The following is a 16,858-nucleotide window of genomic DNA, read 5'->3' on the forward strand; positions in this document are numbered from 1 at the left end:
TTTGTCTTTTTTTATTAGACTTTGAACAGCATGGTGGCCAGGTCTGGTTTGTGACTGACAGATGTCTGCAATGTTCACCAGAAATCCTGCAACTGGCGAGAAATATCCTCAAACAGCAGATTCTGCCTATAGCCAGCTAGTTTATAAAAAGTGTCGTATTCCTTCACAGGTTTCCAGGAATATCCAAGTGCCTCAGAAATTATGCTTTTCAGTTCCTCTATTTCATCAACTGTATTAACTGCATGTCTGTCAAACATAATTTTATGTTCATAGACCAGCAGCGTCTTGAGAGCTGGTGCATGCGTAGCCAGGCTGATAAGTGCAACTTTATGGATGAAGTGGTTAAACAGCACAGTGTGCACACATGTCAGTCTAGACGCCAGGTACTGTGAACATAGATACATGATGGAGGTTTAGCAGCACAGTCTGCACACACTTTTGTCACCATGTACTGTAAAACAGATAAATGATGAGGTTAAGCAACACATTCTGCACACTTCAGTTTAGACACCGTGTACTGTAAACATACAGTTTTGGCTAGAGGAAGACTAGTTCAAAAAGTTTTAATGAAATAGCATTTCTTTTGAAGGGGCTCCAGGATTTGTATCTTTGCAGATGCCCTGTTCTATCATGCAAGTAGTTTTTGTCTGAACATGGAAAATTGTTATTTGAAAGCCAGATGCAAAATTGCTTTCAAATAACTGAGCTAAGTACAAGATGTCAAATACCAAAATCTGCGTAAAAACCTTTATTCCATTTACATTACAAGCTGTGAACAAACCCCAGTTCTCCAGCTCCCTCATGCAGGCGAAGTACTCGGTCAGAGACTTCAGCTGTGAAGTAGACCACCTAGGCCATGTTGTCTGCATGTTTCACAAGTTTTCGACCAGTGTTAATAGTAAACTCAGTGTACACAGGGAACAGGACAAGAAAGCAGACACCCTTCAGGGATTACCATGTGGACAATCTTCTTTAACAGAATCCTTCCATTCACTGAGAAATCTACCCTGCTAGATGAACACGACTCACAAATATCTCTCGTCCAGTCTCATTCATAAGACTAGGCTAGTGTTGTTGTCCATATTTTTGTTGGTGGGGGGAGGGGTATGATTAGTGACTGCGTCCATTCTTTGGGCCCTACCTTGACAGACTCATTGGCACATGACAGGGACTTTGTAGTTTCTTCCCCACGCTTCTTGAGCAATTCAGCTGGCACGTTATCAATGCCTGGCAACTTTCTTCCCTTCAGACTATTCACAGCTCTTTTGACCTTTCCCGTAGAACTGGTATGTTTGCAGGTTCACCTTTGCCTGATTGTTTTGGAGGATAGTGGTGTTGGTCTTGAGCTGGTTGCCATTGCTGTATTTGATGCCTGGGTCTTGTGCTGATCTGTCTTAGTGAGGGTCTCTACAAGTCGTAGGCCTTCTTACTGTCACCTTGTGCCATTCCATCCTCTATGGCCTGGCACTGGCTCTCGATTCAGTTCTCCCTAGCTGCCTTCATTCCTTTCTTGAAGGCACAGTTTGACTCTTTGTATTTGGAAGCTGCTTCGGGTTTGCTTTTCTTTTTCCTCTTCACGGTCATTCTTTGGTGACAGAGATCTAGGATGTCGTTCACTATCCATGGCTGTTTCTTGTTCCTATGTCACCTTAGAACCTCCTGGGCTAATGACATTAACACCTCTTTGATGTTTCCAGAGAGGGTGTCTACATGACAGTCCACCAGGTTCAGCATGGCAACTTTTCCTCCAACTGTGGTCTTGAAGACTTCTGCAACGTTTGGGTCTTGAAGCTTCTCTAAATCAAAGTGAATGTTTGAAGGGAGTGTTTGAGAGTAGCTTTGATTTTAGCTTCAGCTTCAGGTCTGTGAGGTAACACTGTGCAATAGGTCCCAACTTGTTAAGTATCTAGCATTATGTGATTTAACAAAAAACAAATATTTTTTCATTAACATTTCTTTTAGGACAATTATGTCAAGTTCTCTTATGCCAAACACAAGTAATATAATGCACATTGTTTACCTGGATGTTAGTAGGCAGGTCGTCCAAACCCGAGAAAGTCACAGGAGGATTCCAATCGGCTTCCATGAAGGCAATGTGTTCTAGTGTGGCTCCATATATATCGGCTATAGACATCAAGAGTGCCCTAGAGATGCTGCAAATAAGACTATCAAATACCAAGCTGCGTGCGTAGGGATTTGGGCAAATCTCCGCAGACCTCTGCCTGAACACATAGTGCACCTGAAACAGACAGTAACTACTTTAAGACAGTGTGGATGTTCAAGTTCTGTTGTCAAACAAAACCAAGCTCTAAAAATAAAAATGTCGAGCTCAGCACAGAACTTAAACATCACAAGCTGTTATTTCCCTAAATCTGTGTAAATACTCTTGTTCTGTTATCATAGGTACAAGCACACAACTTGTCATGCATGGAAAGAGGTCATAATTACTGTAGATTTACCTCCAACTTCAAAGCATTTCTTATCTTACACTGGCTGTAAATAGTCAATGATGTAATCATATGCATGGAGTTTTGTATGTCCTATTTTGGATCTCCTACTGGCTGTAGTTTAAATGGTCAATGATGTAAGCATATCTACGGACTTTTGTGATCTCTTTCAGTACATGTTTATGGTTGCAAGATTGCATCCCAAAAATATAACAGGTTATCAGGAAATGGTATTTTGTACTGAGCTGTATCAGCAACGTGTGCATCTTGGTAGTCCATTGAATGAGCCTAGTCAACCTTCACTATACAACACTACATCATTTACTGGATTATTCACATCTCTGTGCACTGGGCAACTGATAAAGAAAGCATGATCTTTTTGATTTTGTGGGGCGACTGTTCTTTTAAAATCTGACAAAGAAGTTAGGAAGATTTGTAAAAACAAGAATTTGATTAAGACCAGTGTGGAAACCTGCCTTTAGGTTCCGCCCAGGTATGAGTTGCAGGGCATGCCATTCAATGGCTGACTCCTCATCATAATTCAGAGAAAAGGTATGGTCATCGCTGATCACATACAGCTCCCGCAGGCTGAATTCTAGAAGTTGTTGCAAAATCAGGGTGTCCAGATATTGGATGGGGCATTTGAGCACACGTAGTGACGTGCAGTAGACCAGACAGTTCATAGGACGCACTGAAGATGCCAATCGCAGTCCATAAGAAAAGTCCAGGCAGGCAACCTGTCATTCAGGAATGAAAACACAGTATATAACCTGCCACTGAAGTAACAAAATGTCATGTATAACAAGAAACTATGAAAATTTATCCTCAAAAATGAAACCCATTATTCCAGAGGACGACAGCATGTAAACCACTATTCTTGTTATATTCTTGCTCCCTGGACTCGGGAACCATTCTAGCAAGTTTAAGGCACACTTCTATAGAATAGCCTTTTGGTTTGTTCACAACTCCAACTAACAGAATCCAGTCTATACTAGCTCAAAGCAGGACTTCTCCAAAACCTATATCAAAACCTTTGATCAATTGCAGAGACCTTCCACCCAATGTAAACACCATTACAAACTATGGAAACAATTATCATGCTCCAAGTGCTACTTATCTGTCAGTCACAAATTGATGTAAAATCAACATCAACCCCATCTGTATATATAAACCAATTTTTTCTCTTTAAAGTTTAATTTTCCCTTATTTTAATGCCCTTGTTTTGTAGCAAGGTAATGTTTCCTGTCTTTAGATTGAAGGCTAGATGTAAAACAGCATAACTTTTGCTTATTCTGTTACCCTTATAAACAGACTTTTGTTATAGGCTTTTTGATGCTTGTCCAAATGATACTGTAGGGCAGACTTGTTATTTTGCTGTGAGACAGCATTTAGTTGGTAACAAATCCCTACCACTCATTAAACTTGTTATAACACAGTAGGAAACATCAAACTATCTCAGCCTCAATACAGTTGAAGAAAACTGGTGAAAATAACTGAAATATTTTGTACATCTGTAGAACGTACTTTGACTAGAATTGTACCTCTGCCTCACCTTCTGCAGCACATTGTGAGTGTGATAGAAGTGAAGGAGGTTGAAGACACCAGCCTCAGATCCCTTACAGAAGTAGAGTAAACGGTAGAGACTGAGCTGCAGGGAGGGGAGGAAGCTGAACATCTTCTTCAGAGGTTGGATGTAGAGCGCACCAGAACGGATAAAGGAGGAGGAGGAGATCGCGGGTGGGTGGTAGATGACCAGTGACTTTAGATGAAAACAGTGTGTCTCTAAAGCCTCTAGCAGATGAAAGTCACTTTCCTCAGGATTATCAGGGGGTAGAAAGTCTTTCAGCCATATAACAGCATGGGTGAAGAACTGTCCATACTGTGCAATACATGTGATTTCTTCAGATAAGTAGTTGGTGGACTTGAGCGCTTCAAAGGAGTGTGGATAGTTGCGGTCATTTACAAAATGCTTCCATGCTAACGAAGAGTCAAGAATTCTGTTCCATGCTGGGAAGGCTTCCACTGCCATTATCTTTTCCTTCCAGAACAAATGCTGGAAGATACTGCTCAGCACTACATCCGGCAAGTTGGTAATGGTGGTTTCAAGAAAGACTCCACTAGAGGTGGCATCAACATCACACAAATCTGTGTGTGACATTGTTATTACCAACTTGCCTGTGCTGAGCGCAGGTGTTTCTTATTTGTAAAGTACAAATGACATAAGATGACGTCAAAATAAGTACCGTCAAAGAAGGTGACGACCAAAATGTGACGTCAGAAAGAAGGACTTAAGATAAAGGGGAGAGGGGGGAAAAATGGCGGATCGGGGAAGGAGCACCGACGTGTGGCCATTGTTCTAGCCCGTGCATTAAAGGGTTGCACCTACTGACGTTTCCTGCTTTTATTTGAGTGCTGGATGGTTGTTGTCGTTAGTCCAAAGCCCCACCACTCGGCTACGTCATTTTGGCGCTGCGAGCAAGATATTTGTCAGCAGAGAAATGCACAATGGCTGAAGAGGACAACAGTACAGCAGAGGCTGTACAAAAATGTCATTTATTCCGATTTCAGAAGTTTGTCGGAGGGCCAAGTGTCGACGAGTGTGAAAGAGAGATGGAGTTAGGTCTCGCCATCAGCCCGATGCCTCAGAATGCGGCGTGTGCTTATATTCTCAACGCGCTGGAGGGACCTGCCTGAGGGCGAGTTCTGATGTTCCCTGATGACATGATAGACACGCCGGAAAAGATTTTCTATGGTATGATGGAGGAATACGGCGAGCGGAGAGATGTTGTGGACATTATTAGAAGTTTTTATAAGCAGAGTGAGGAGGCGGTTATCGAATATGCCGCGACCCTCCAAACCGCCTGCTGAGCGACGCCGTATCCAGTACACACCTGGCGGCCCGCTTTGTGAAAGGACTTAAAAACAGCCCTCCGACATGAAACATCCAGACAGCTGGCCGAGCATGGGTCTTTTTTTGCCGATCGACGTGTAGAGAGAGAGAGGAGATCTGTAATGACAGGGAAGATGAGATAGATGGTCTGACTGCACGAGTCACACAGTTGGAGATGGAGGCAGCCTCCCAGTTTCACAGGACATTGTCAGCACAAACAGAAATACCTGCGAAGACAGCAGACAAGACAACGGGGCGGCCAGCTATCAAGAACTCCACATGACAGCGATGGTGGAGGGTGCAGAAGGCGAGGTTTCTGCAGGCGGTTCAACCTGGCGAAGGGATGGGGGTTCATCACACCTGATAATGGCGGCCAAGACGTCTTTGTCCACCACTCAGTTAATCACATGGCAGGCATTCGCAGCCTAGGCAAAGGTAGTATCGGAGGAGTGAAATGCCGAGGCAGTGATCTCCGGCCGATTTCAGAGAAAAAGTTTCAAAACAAGCCGGTGGTGCAGCGGCAACAGCGGCAACCACAACGACGTCAGAGCCAAGCAGAACTGCAACGGAACAGATTCCATGGGCGGAGCGGCCGGAGTACCTGTAATAACACCAACCGGCTAGTTGGGGATGACAGTGCTGTGTACACGGTCAGGCCCCTTGTTGAGGGAAGGCGGCTAACTTCCCCATGTTTTTAGACACGGTGAACCAATCACGTTCGCTGCATGTACGGCCAGTGGGCTCGTTAATGGACTCTTTACCTTTTACCTTTGCTACGTTGAGGAGTTCAATGATGACCAATATACAGACGGAACAAATAAGTTTTAGAAAGTGGCAGAGGTTGAAGCGGGAACACGTCCTAGTTACAATGCCAGCTTCATTTTTTAGGATGAGTGGATTTTCAGGACATAGATTTTTCCTCAGGACTCAACGGTTAAGATCACGCTTCACTAATTAGTCTTATAAATTTATTTCCTACTAATCTGTACATTGTCCATAGAAAATTGGAAATTCTGGTAAAAAAATGTCATACAACTTTTTTTGGTGATTTTTTTAAACATGTTTCATGCACTCCAGCAATTATTACATGAGATTACACTTCGTTCAATTTCTAACCATCCTGCGTGCCTGGTATCGTGAAAATTGAATTTGATCATGCTTGAGTTATAAGCAAGGCCCAGTCGGATATCTTGATAATGTTTGGCTAAATCCATTTAAGATGCGTGCTCTCAAAACTTGAGAGAGAATGATTGTGTGTGCGTGCAACCGGATCTGTGGGTGTCGAGTAGAGGAACAGATGAGGTGGAAAAAACTCGAGATATCAGCTAGATTTTATCTATTTATTGTGGACGTTTATTTAGCTGTAATGTATACAGTGTTTCAACCACATGGTTCGTCTATTTAGCGAGCCCACACTGATCACGTGTCAGATTTTAACTTTTGTAGGTAGAATGTTGTCTACAAAAATATTACTGGGGTCTGCAGTGACAGGTGAATTATTATGTAGTCATCCATTAAGGTATGCCTGTATGTATGTGTGTGTATGTATGTCTGTATGTGCGTGTGTGTTGAAATAAGGAGAATGTGAATTATCGTGTGGAGTGAAAATGTGATGGATACTCAGGTTTATCCATTCAGCCTTGAGTTGTTTTGTCAAAGTCTAAGATTTCAGACAAAGTTGAGATATTCACTCCATGAAAATATTGATATCATCTGGTGACATTACAAATATAAGTAACAATGTACTCTGTGGTTTGTACTCCACGCAGAAAAAGGACAGCGTTTACACATACACCACCATTCGCAGCTCACATACAAAAACTGTACAAAGACTTTGGCACATCCTTTGCAGACACAGTCTCCTCACAGTGCAGGCCACAGACTCAGTGGCATTGCAGGGAGAAGGAATCCTGGCCCAATCATCCAGAGATCAACAAAGGTCAAAAGGGAGAGGAGCCCGTGGACCAGCGTGGATTGTGGTGTCTTCGGATCAGAAAGAATCGAAATCATCGAGATCGATGATCTCATCGAACGCGCAGTGGCAGGTGCGACCGTGCGACACTACACCCGCCCCGACACACACGCAGACATGCACACACGCACCCAAAGCGAAGTTCAGTGAAAGAATGACACGCATGTATCATGCATGTGCGTCTGTATGTATTATTGTCCATGTTTATGTATATAAGCTTTATGTATGTGTGTGTGTGCGTGCGTGCATGCATATATGTGTTTGTGTGTTTCCCTTTTGGTGGGGTGTTATTGGTTTGGGAAATTATCTACCTTCATTTGATATTTTACCTTCCTACTCCGTCCTACGTAAAATTATTCCCTTGTAACCACTATAGTAAGAACTAAAAGGTGTTTAATTTCTTTGCTGGCACCTGCCCTGTTTATTTCTCTCAACTTTTCTTCCCTTACATCCCATCTAGACAACTCCGCTCCTCGTCTGATGATCGTCTCCTTACTCTTCCTGTCACCAACACAACAATATATGGCCACAGGACTTTAGTTATTGTGCAGCGAAACAATGGAACTCTCTCCCTTTCCATACCCGCCACCTACCCACTAGTGAGTCCTTTAAACGTGCACTGAAAACACACATCTTCTGTAAACATTATTACTAACAACCTTTCCCATAATGCTAGTCCTTTGTCACATTCTTCCTGTTGCAATATCATGTTACTCTCAGCTCTTGTTCTTCTTATTTGGTTCCTCTTTGTGTTTTCTGTATTTGATTTTATTCTTTGTTTAGCATGGTTGTTTATTCTTTTATAGTTCATATGTTATTTGTTTTCCTGTTTTGGTATGCTGTCCATGTTTCGTTCTTGTACTTAAACGTTAAGAGCATCCTCCTTAGGAGTGTGAGTATGCACTTAACAAATTTTGCTTTTATTATTATTAATTGTAGGCTTGCTCAGCAGGACTCCATATCTGTATTGATGTTATCAAGTGTGTAGGAAGGATTTAAATGCAGAAGCCGAAAGTCATTGTACAGATCTTGGTGCCACTGATAAGATTATATCCCAATGGTGCAGCCCAGCAGTGGAACTCTCTTCCCTTTTTTATCCGCCACTTACCTATTATTGAGTCTTTTAAACTTTCATTGAAAGCACATCTTTTTCCAGGAGCGCTAATCCTGCACAGTCCATTACTCCTAACCAGTCCACTACTATTTTCCCTCTCTCCTTTATTATCTCTTGTTTAGTCTCTCCCACCAGATATCCATTGCTGATTACTTTTTAGCTAACTCTTCATCGTTGCTGTTACATCTGAGTCTTCACTGTCTTTTGTGTTGTATCCTCATCGTAACCAATCTTCCTTCATGTACTTACTAGTTTTTGTGTCAAGTGCTTATTTAGTTACATAGTCTTCTTGCAACTGATGACTGTCCAGTGGCACAACTGTTAGTGCCTGTCACCAATGGAGTGAAGGTTGGCTGACCTGGGGTCAGCTCTCGTCTCGGCACGATGTTCTTACCCTGCATGTGGCAAATGCTCTGAGCACTGCATAAAAGTGTAAGTATTACAAAGACCAGCTAATAATTGAAGACTGTGAACACTACAGTTGATGAAGTTTTTTTTTTATTATTATTATTATTGCTGCTATCAGGTAAACATTAGAGCAAGAAACCTATACATTTTTGGAAAGGAGAAAGTTTGAACATAGCAATAAAAGTAGTGAAAATAGCCTTCCCCTGCAAAGCCACAAATCATGGCCCATCGTGCCCAAAGGGTTCACATAGGTAATAGACTAGCTTTGCTTTAATTTAGCCTTAGTTGCTGGCTTGGCATAAGACATGTTCCCACCTCCACCCACAGAACGCTGGATGGTAATAAGATCCGCATTTTATCTATACCTGTAACCTGCTGCTGGTATCAGAATATTGTGGTCACATTGAATACCTACATTTCAGACAAGTCTTTCAGATCTGCCCTCAGCCATAATACCTTCCTTGACTAGATTTAGGTGTAGCTGTTGTTGTCGGCTTTATACTGCTAAATGAGGCAAGTTCTCTCAAGGGTGACCCAGGACAAAGGAGGAGTGAGTACCAGGTAAACCAGGTAAACCAGGTAAACAGATTAATTTACAATGTTCAATATTGACAGCAATTACACTGCAGTTGTTTGTGTGAGTAATGAGTTATGGTTCTCCGATGCCAATTCCTTTTTATCTGTTGAAAATAAACAAAATTTTAAAGATTTTGTCTTTTATTATTAGACTTTGAAAACAGCATGTGACTGATAGATGTCTGCAATGTTCACCACCCATCGTAACTTTGGCGAAAAGAATCCTCAAACAGCAGACTCTGCCTATAGCCAGCTAGTTTATAAAAGGTGTCATAGTCTTTCACAGGTTTCCAGGAATATCCAAGTGCCTTAGAAATTATGCTTTTCAGTTCCTCCATTTCTTTCTTGACTGGTTGTTTGCCAAACTCAATTTTATGTTCAAAGACCAGCAGCGTCTTCAGAGCTGGTGCATGTTGAGCCAGGCTGATAAGTGTATCATCATAGATGGTGTGGTTAAGCAGCACAGTGTGCACACACTTCAGTCTAGCCGCCATGTACTGTGAACATAGATACATGATGAGGTTAAGCAACACATTCTGCACACTTCAGTCTAGGCTCTGTGTACTATAAACATAAAGTTTTGGCTAGAGGAAGACTAGTTCTAAACGTTTTAATGAATTAGCATTTCTTTTTCAAGGGGTTCCAGGATTTGTACTACAGATGCCCTGTTCTATCATGCAAGTAGTTTTTGTCTGAAAATGGAATATTGTTATTTAAAAGCCAGATGCAAAATTGTTTTCAAATGACTGAGCTCAGTACAAGATGTCAATCACCAGAATCTGGATAAAAATTCTGTATTCCATTTACATTACAAGCTGTGACAAAACCCCAGTTCACCAGCTACCTCATGCAGGCGAGGTACTCGGTCAGAGACTTCAGCTGTGAAGTAGACCACCTAGGCCATGTTGTCTGCATGTTTCACAAGTTTTCGACCAGTGTTAATAGTAAACTCAGTGTACACAGGGAACAGGACGAGAAAGGACACACGTTTGAGGGATTCACGTGTGGACAATCTTCTTTAATAGAATCATTCCACTCACTGAGAAATCTACCCTGCTAGATGAACACAACCCAGCAATATCTCTCGTCGGAACTCTCGGATCCAGTTTCTTATTCCTATGTCACCTTAGAACCTCCTGCGCTGTTGACATTAACACCTCTTTGTTGTTTCCAGAGAGGGTGTCTACATCACAGTCCACCAGGTTCAGCATGGCAAATTTTCCTGCAACTGTGGTCTTGAAGACTTCTGCAACGTTTGCGTCTTGAAGCTTCTCTAAATCAAAGTGGATGTTTGAAGGGAGTGTTTGAGAGTCACTTTGCTTTTAGCGCCAGGTCTGTGAGGTAACACTGTACAATAAGTCCTAGCGTGTTGAGTATCTAGCATTATGTGATGTAAAAAAAAAACATTTTTTTCATTAACATTTCTTTAAGAACTATTATGACAAGTTTTCTTATGCCAAACACAAGTAATATAATGCACATTGTTTACCTGTATGGTAGTAGGCAGGTCGTCCATATAATAGAAAGGCACTTTAGGATCGTAGACGGCTAGCATAAAGGCAATGTGCTCCAAAGTGTCTCCATACGTATCGGCTATAGACATCAAGATTTCCTCAGAGATGGGGAAACGAAGACTGTCAAATACCAAGCTGCGTGCGTAGGGATTTGTGCACATGTACACTTCGTGTACTTGAACACATAGTGCACCTGAAACAGACAGTAACTACTTTAAGACAGTGTGGATGTTCAAGTTCGGTTGTCAAACAAAACCAAGCTCTAAAAATAAAAATGTCGAGCTCAGCATAGAACTTAAACATCACAAGATGTTATTTCCCTAAATCTGTGTAAATACTCTTCTTCTGTTATCATAGGTACAAGCACACAACTTGTCATGCATGGAAAGAGGTCATAATTACTGTAGATTTACCTCTAACTTTAAAGCATTTCTTATCTTACACATTGTGTCATATGAATGGATTTTTGTATGTCCTAGTTTGTATCTCCTACTGGCTGTAGTTTAAACGGTCAATGATGTAAGCATATCTACGGATTTTTGTGATCTCTTTCAGTATATGTTTATGGTTGCAAGATTGCATCTCAAAAATATAACAGGTTATCAGGAAATGGTATTTTGTACTGAAGTGTATCAGCTCGTGTGCATCTTGGTAGTCCATTGCATGAGCCTAGTCAACCTTCACTATACAACACTACATCATTTACTGGATTATTCACATCTCTGTGCACTGCGCAACTGATAAAGAAAGCATGATCTTTCTGATTTTGTGGGGTGACTTTGTTCTAAGTTCTTTTAAAATCTGACAAAGAAGTTAGGAAGATTTGTAAAAACAAGAATTTGATTAAGACCAGTGTGGAAACCTGCCTTTAGGTTCCGCCCAGGTAGGAGTTGCAGGGCATGCCAGTGAATGGATGATTGCTCAACATAATTCAGAGAAAAGGTATGCTCATCATGGATCACATACAGCTCCTGCAGGCTGAATTCTACAAGTTGTTGCAAAATATGGGTGTCCAGATATTGGATGGGGCATTTGAGCACACGTAGTGACGTGCAGTATACCAGACAGTTCATAGGACGCACTGAAGTTGTTATATATAGCCCATGAGAAAAGTCCAGGCAGGCAACCTGTCATTCAGAAATGAAAACACAGTATATAACCTACCACCGAAGTAACAAAATGTCATGTATAACAAGAAACTATGAAAATTTATCCTCAAAAGTGAAACCCATTATTCCAGAAGACGACAGTATGTAAACCACTATTCTTGTGATATTCTTGCTCCCTGGACTTGGGAACCATTCTAGCAAGTTTAAGGCACACTTCTATGGAATAGCCTTTTAGTTTGTTCACAACTTCAACTAACAGAATCCAGTCTATACTAGCTCAAAGCAGGACTTCTCCAAAACCCCATCTTTATGTATAAACCAATTTGTTCTCTTTAAATGTTAATTTTCCCTTATTTTAATTCCCTTGTTTTGTATCAAAGTAGTGTTTCCTGTCTTTAGATTGAAGGCTAGATGTAAAAAAGCATAACTTTTGCTTATTCTGTTACCCTTATAAACAAACTTTTGTTATAGTCTTGTTGATGCGTGCCCAAATGATACTATAGGGACAGACTTGTTATTTTGCTGTGAGACAGCATTTAGTTGGTAACAAATCCCTACCACTCATTAAACTTGTTATAGCACAATAGGAAACATCAAACTATCTCAGCCTCAGCTACAGTTGAAGAAAGCTGGTGAAAATAACTGAAATATTTTGTACATCTGTAGAACGTACTTTGACTAGAATTGTACCTCTGCCTCACCTTCTCTAGCAGATTGTGGGTGTGATAGAAGTGAAGGAGGTCGATGGCACCAGTGAGTGATTCCTCGGAATCGTAAAGCAATCGACAGAGACTTATCTGCAGGGAGGGGCTGAAGCTTAACATCCTCTGCAGAGGTTCGATGTAGGGCACAACAGACCGGATAATGGAGGAGGAGGAGACGTAGGGTGGGTGGTAGATGACCAGTGACTTTAGACTAAAACAGTGTGTCTCTAAAGACTCGAGAAGAGCCAAGTCACTTTCCTCAGCCGGATTGTCAATGTATGGAAAGTCGTCTAGCCATATAACAGCATGGGTGAAGAACTGTCCATACTGTGCAATACATGTGATTTCTTCGGATAAAAATTTTTTTGACCTGAGACCTTTAAAGGAGTGTGCATAGTCGCGGTCATTTTCAAAACTCTTCCACCCTAAAGTAGAGTCGAGAATTCTGCTCCATGCAGGGAAGGCTTTCACTGCCATTATCTTTTCCTTCCAGAACAAATGCTGGAAGATACTGCTCAGCACTGCATCCGGCAAGTTGGTAATGGTGGTTTCAAGAAAGACTCCACTAGAGGTGGCATCAACATCATCCAAATCTGTGTCTGACATTTCTATCACCAACTTGCTGTGCAGAGCGCCGTTGTTTATTTTTAAGTTCAAATGACGTAATGTGACGTCAAAATAAAGTACCGTCAAAGAAGGTGACGACAAAAATGTGACGTCAGAAAGAAGGACTTAAGATAAAGGTGAGAGGGGGGAAAAATGGCGGATCGGTGAAGCACCGACGTGTGGCCATTGTTCTAGCCCGTGCATTAAAGGGTTGAACCTACTGACGTTTCCTGCTTTTATTTGAGTGCTGGACGGTTGTTGTCGTTAGTCCAAAGTCCCACCACTCGGCTACGTCATTTTGGCGCTGCGAGCAAGATATTTGTCAGCAGAGAAGTGCACAATGGCTGAAGAGGGCGACAGTACAGCAGAGGCTGTACGAAAATGTCATTTATTCCGATTTCAGAAGATCGCTGGAGAGCCAAGTGTCGACGAGTGTGAAAGAGAGATGGAGTTAGGTCTCGCCATCAGCCCGATGCCTCAACGCGCTGGAGGGACCTGCCTGAGGGCGAGTTCTGATGTTCCCTGATGACATGATAGACACGCCGGAAAAGATTTTCTATGTTTTGATGGAGGAATACGGCGAGCGGAGAGATGTTGTGGACATTATTAGAAGTTTTTATAACCGTTGACAGCAGAGTGAGGAGGCGGTTATCGAATATGCCGCTACCCTCCAGAATTTACAGGCGGAAGCAAACCGACTGCTGAGCGACGCCGTATCCAATACACACCTGGCGGCGCGCTTTGTGAAAGCACTTAAAAACAGCCAGGTCCGACGTGAAACATCACGAAGCTGGCAGACCATGGTGGAGGGGGCAGAAGGCGAGGTTTCTGCAGGTGGTTTAACGTGGCAAAGGGATGGAGGTTCATCACACCATGACGTCTTTGTCCACCACTCAGTCATTCACAAGGAAGGCATTCGCAGCCTAGGCAAAGGTGGTATCGGAGGAGTGAAATGCCGAGGCAGTGATCGCCGGCCGATTTCAAAGAAAAAGTTTCAAAACAAGTCGGTGGTGCCCTCTCTCCTTTATTTTCTCTTGTTTAGTCTCTCCCACCAGATAACCATTGTTGATTACTTTTTAGCTAACTCTTCATCGTTGCTGTTACATCTGAGTCTTCACTGTCTTTTGTGTTGTATCCTCATCGTAACCAATCTTACTTCGTGTACTTACTAGTTTTTGTGTCAAGTGCTTATTTAGTTACATAGTCTTCTTGCAACTGATGACTGTCCAGTGGCACAACTGTTAGTGGCTGTCACCAATGCAGTGAAGGTTGGCTGACCTGGGGTCAGCTCTCGTCTCGTCACGATGTTCTTACCCTGCATGTGGCTCCTGTTTACTGACTCTGTGTAAAAATACCAAGTTCCCCCCAACCCTCTGACTGAGATGGCGCATAAGGCATCCATTGGAAACATTCAGTTTTGTCTGTCAGTGGCATGTTTAGCTGTGTTGTTTCAGGTCAATTTCTGTGAGTGCTTGCTCCTGTATGTGTGTGACTTTGCACTATATTTGAAATTACACTTCAGCCAATGTGACTTTACGGTTTGAAAGTATATTCATTTTACACAAAATGCTAATTGTTTGACATTAATGCTCTGAGCACTGCATAAAAGTATAAGTATTACAAAGACCAGCTAATAACTGAAGACTGTGAACACTACAGTTGGTGAAGTTTGGGGTTTTTTTTTATTATTGCTGCTAAACATTAGAGCAAGAAACCTATACATTTTTGGAAAGGAGAAAGTTTGAACATAGCAATAAAAGTAATGAAAATAGCCTTCCCCTGCAAAGCCACAAATCATGGCCCATCGTGCCCAAAGGGTTCACATAAGTAATAGACTAGCTTTGCTTTAATTTAGCCTTAGTTGCTGGCTTGGCATAAGACATGTTCCCACCTCCACCCACAGAACGCTGATGGTAATAAGACCCGATTATTATATATACCTGTAACCTGCTGCTGGTATCAGAATATTGTGGTCACATTGAATACCTACATTTCAGACAAGTCTTTCAGATCTGCCCTCGGCCATAATACCTTCCTTGACTAGATTTAGGTGTAGCTGTTGTTGTTGTCGGTTTTATACTGCTAAATGAGGCAAGTTCTCTCAAGGGTGACCCAGGACAAAGGAGGAGTGAGTACCACATTCAGGATTGGCTCTTCACTCGAAAATAAAATAACGCTTGTAATGTTTACTGTCGTAAACTCTGGGGCGGAGTCCGTAGATCTGGTAGGGGTATGATTTCTGCCACCCTGGCTGTTCACACCGTCGACACTTCCACCAAATTACGTCGACATTTCACTGCATGCGCTTATACTAAATTGCTGCTTTACACTCTATAATTAGTTTTTTGAGCCCCCAGCATGCATCACTCCAATGGAAACACAACTCGAGGCAATTTAGTATGTTTAAGAGATCATTACAATTTACCAAAAAAAAAGAAAAAAAAAAGAAAAAAAGGGGGAATGCACAAGAACAAGTATATTTGTAATACGTTGTTTCTCTAGCATAGCTCGATCTCTAGATCTTTCTGTCAACATGCTTCCATTCGTCAATCAAGCCACATGACACACTACAGCCAATCACACCTCACAGCCACCACAAGCCTAAGCTCCAATCCGCACCCGCGTAAATGACGCAATTCCGAGAGAGAAGTTATGTCATTCCTAAAGTAAAAGCAGATGTGCAAACCCACGCTACAGCCCTACCCCTACTCTTTCGTGACACTTACAAATTTATATTGGAAAGTGATCTTGTTTAGTAGTCAAGTTATTTTATTCAGTCTTTTCTTTGTTTATGCATAGTTATGTGTCCTTTGAGGGGGCCTTCCTTGCTTTCTCATGCACTGTATTAGGTGTGTTCACAATGCCTGCACCTTACCTTGAAAGTAAAAACTTGTTTAGTGTCAATAGTAAACTGGAAATAAATACGTTTTAGTTTACATAATCTGCCAATTGGTTTATTGTAAACACAGTGAAATACAGAAGCTTATTGGGGTAAAAAAAAATCGTATATGATTGTAAGATAGTGTCTTCCATTTCAAGGATTTTCTCTTTTGTTTCAGCTTCCTGTTCAAATGAGGAGGAAGAGGCCTTGTACTCCACTTTTTATGTGCATATCCCAAGAAATTTAGTGAAATTGCCCTTCACAGATGTCAAAAGGAATTTTCTGCCATATTTTCCCACTTAAGTGCCCAATCAAGTCAAAAGTTTTATTTTAAAAAAAAATTACCATTATTTATAGGAAGAGAATTTAGTTGAGATAAAAAATTTGCTCTATACTGAAATACTTAATATTTTATATTTGAAACTGAAGTTCAGCGCCTGCTAATTGTTGCTATGTGGGGGAATATTCTGCATTTAGAGGGCAGACGTGTGTTGGTGGGTGGGCTTATGTGTGTCAGGTAAACAGATTAATCTATAGTGTTCATTATTGACACCAATTACTCTGCAGTTCTTTGTGTGAGTTATGAGTTATGGTTCTCAGATGTAAATTTCTTTTTATCAGTTAAAAATAAACAAAA

At 41.6% G+C, this 16,858-nt stretch overlaps 1 protein-coding gene across 3 annotated transcripts; it reads right to left on the minus strand.

The window, feature by feature from the left end:
* Nucleotide 1: 1 nt before the first annotated feature.
* On the minus strand, nt 2-14,094 carry LOC112576187. 3 transcript variants are annotated; one of them, XM_025258464.1, is made up of 4 exons: nt 12,732-14,094; nt 11,788-12,048; nt 2,021-2,239; nt 2-386 (listed from the first exon to the last, which is right to left on the minus strand). In XM_025258464.1, the coding sequence occupies exons 1-4, from the start codon at nt 13,338-13,340 to the stop codon at nt 75-77; spliced, it is 1,401 nt and encodes a 466-aa protein (XP_025114249.1). In that variant the 5' UTR covers nt 13,341-14,094; the 3' UTR covers nt 2-74. The 3 variants fall into 3 exon arrangements, with proteins under 3 accessions (XP_025114249.1, XP_025114250.1, XP_025114251.1); XM_025258465.1 differs by lacking the exons at nt 11,788-12,048; nt 12,732-14,094 and adding exons at nt 2,924-3,184; nt 4,000-4,688; XM_025258466.1 differs by lacking the exon at nt 2-386 and adding an exon at nt 481-1,796 and having other exon boundaries at nt 12,732-14,091.
* Nucleotides 14,095-16,858: the final 2,764 nt, after the last annotated feature.

Source organism: Pomacea canaliculata, linkage group LG11 (genome assembly GCF_003073045.1).
Source record: "Pomacea canaliculata isolate SZHN2017 linkage group LG11, ASM307304v1, whole genome shotgun sequence".
NCBI lineage: Eukaryota > Metazoa > Mollusca > Gastropoda > Architaenioglossa > Ampullariidae > Pomacea > Pomacea canaliculata.

Excerpts from the sequence above, each read along its gene's own strand:
- LOC112576187 (XM_025258464.1), bottom strand. The coding sequence starts at position 13,340 with ATGTCAGACACAGATTTGGATGATGTTGATGCCACCTCTAGTGGAGTC. Across the intron at positions 2,240-11,787 it reads TACCTGGGCGGAACCTAAAG|GTGCACTATGTGTTCAGGCA; the intron begins GCAGGTTTCCAC and ends TGTCTGTTTCAG. Across the intron at positions 387-2,020 it reads ACCTGCCTACTAACATCCAG|TACCTGGCGTCTAGACTGAC; the intron begins GTAAACAATGTG and ends CTATGTTCACAG.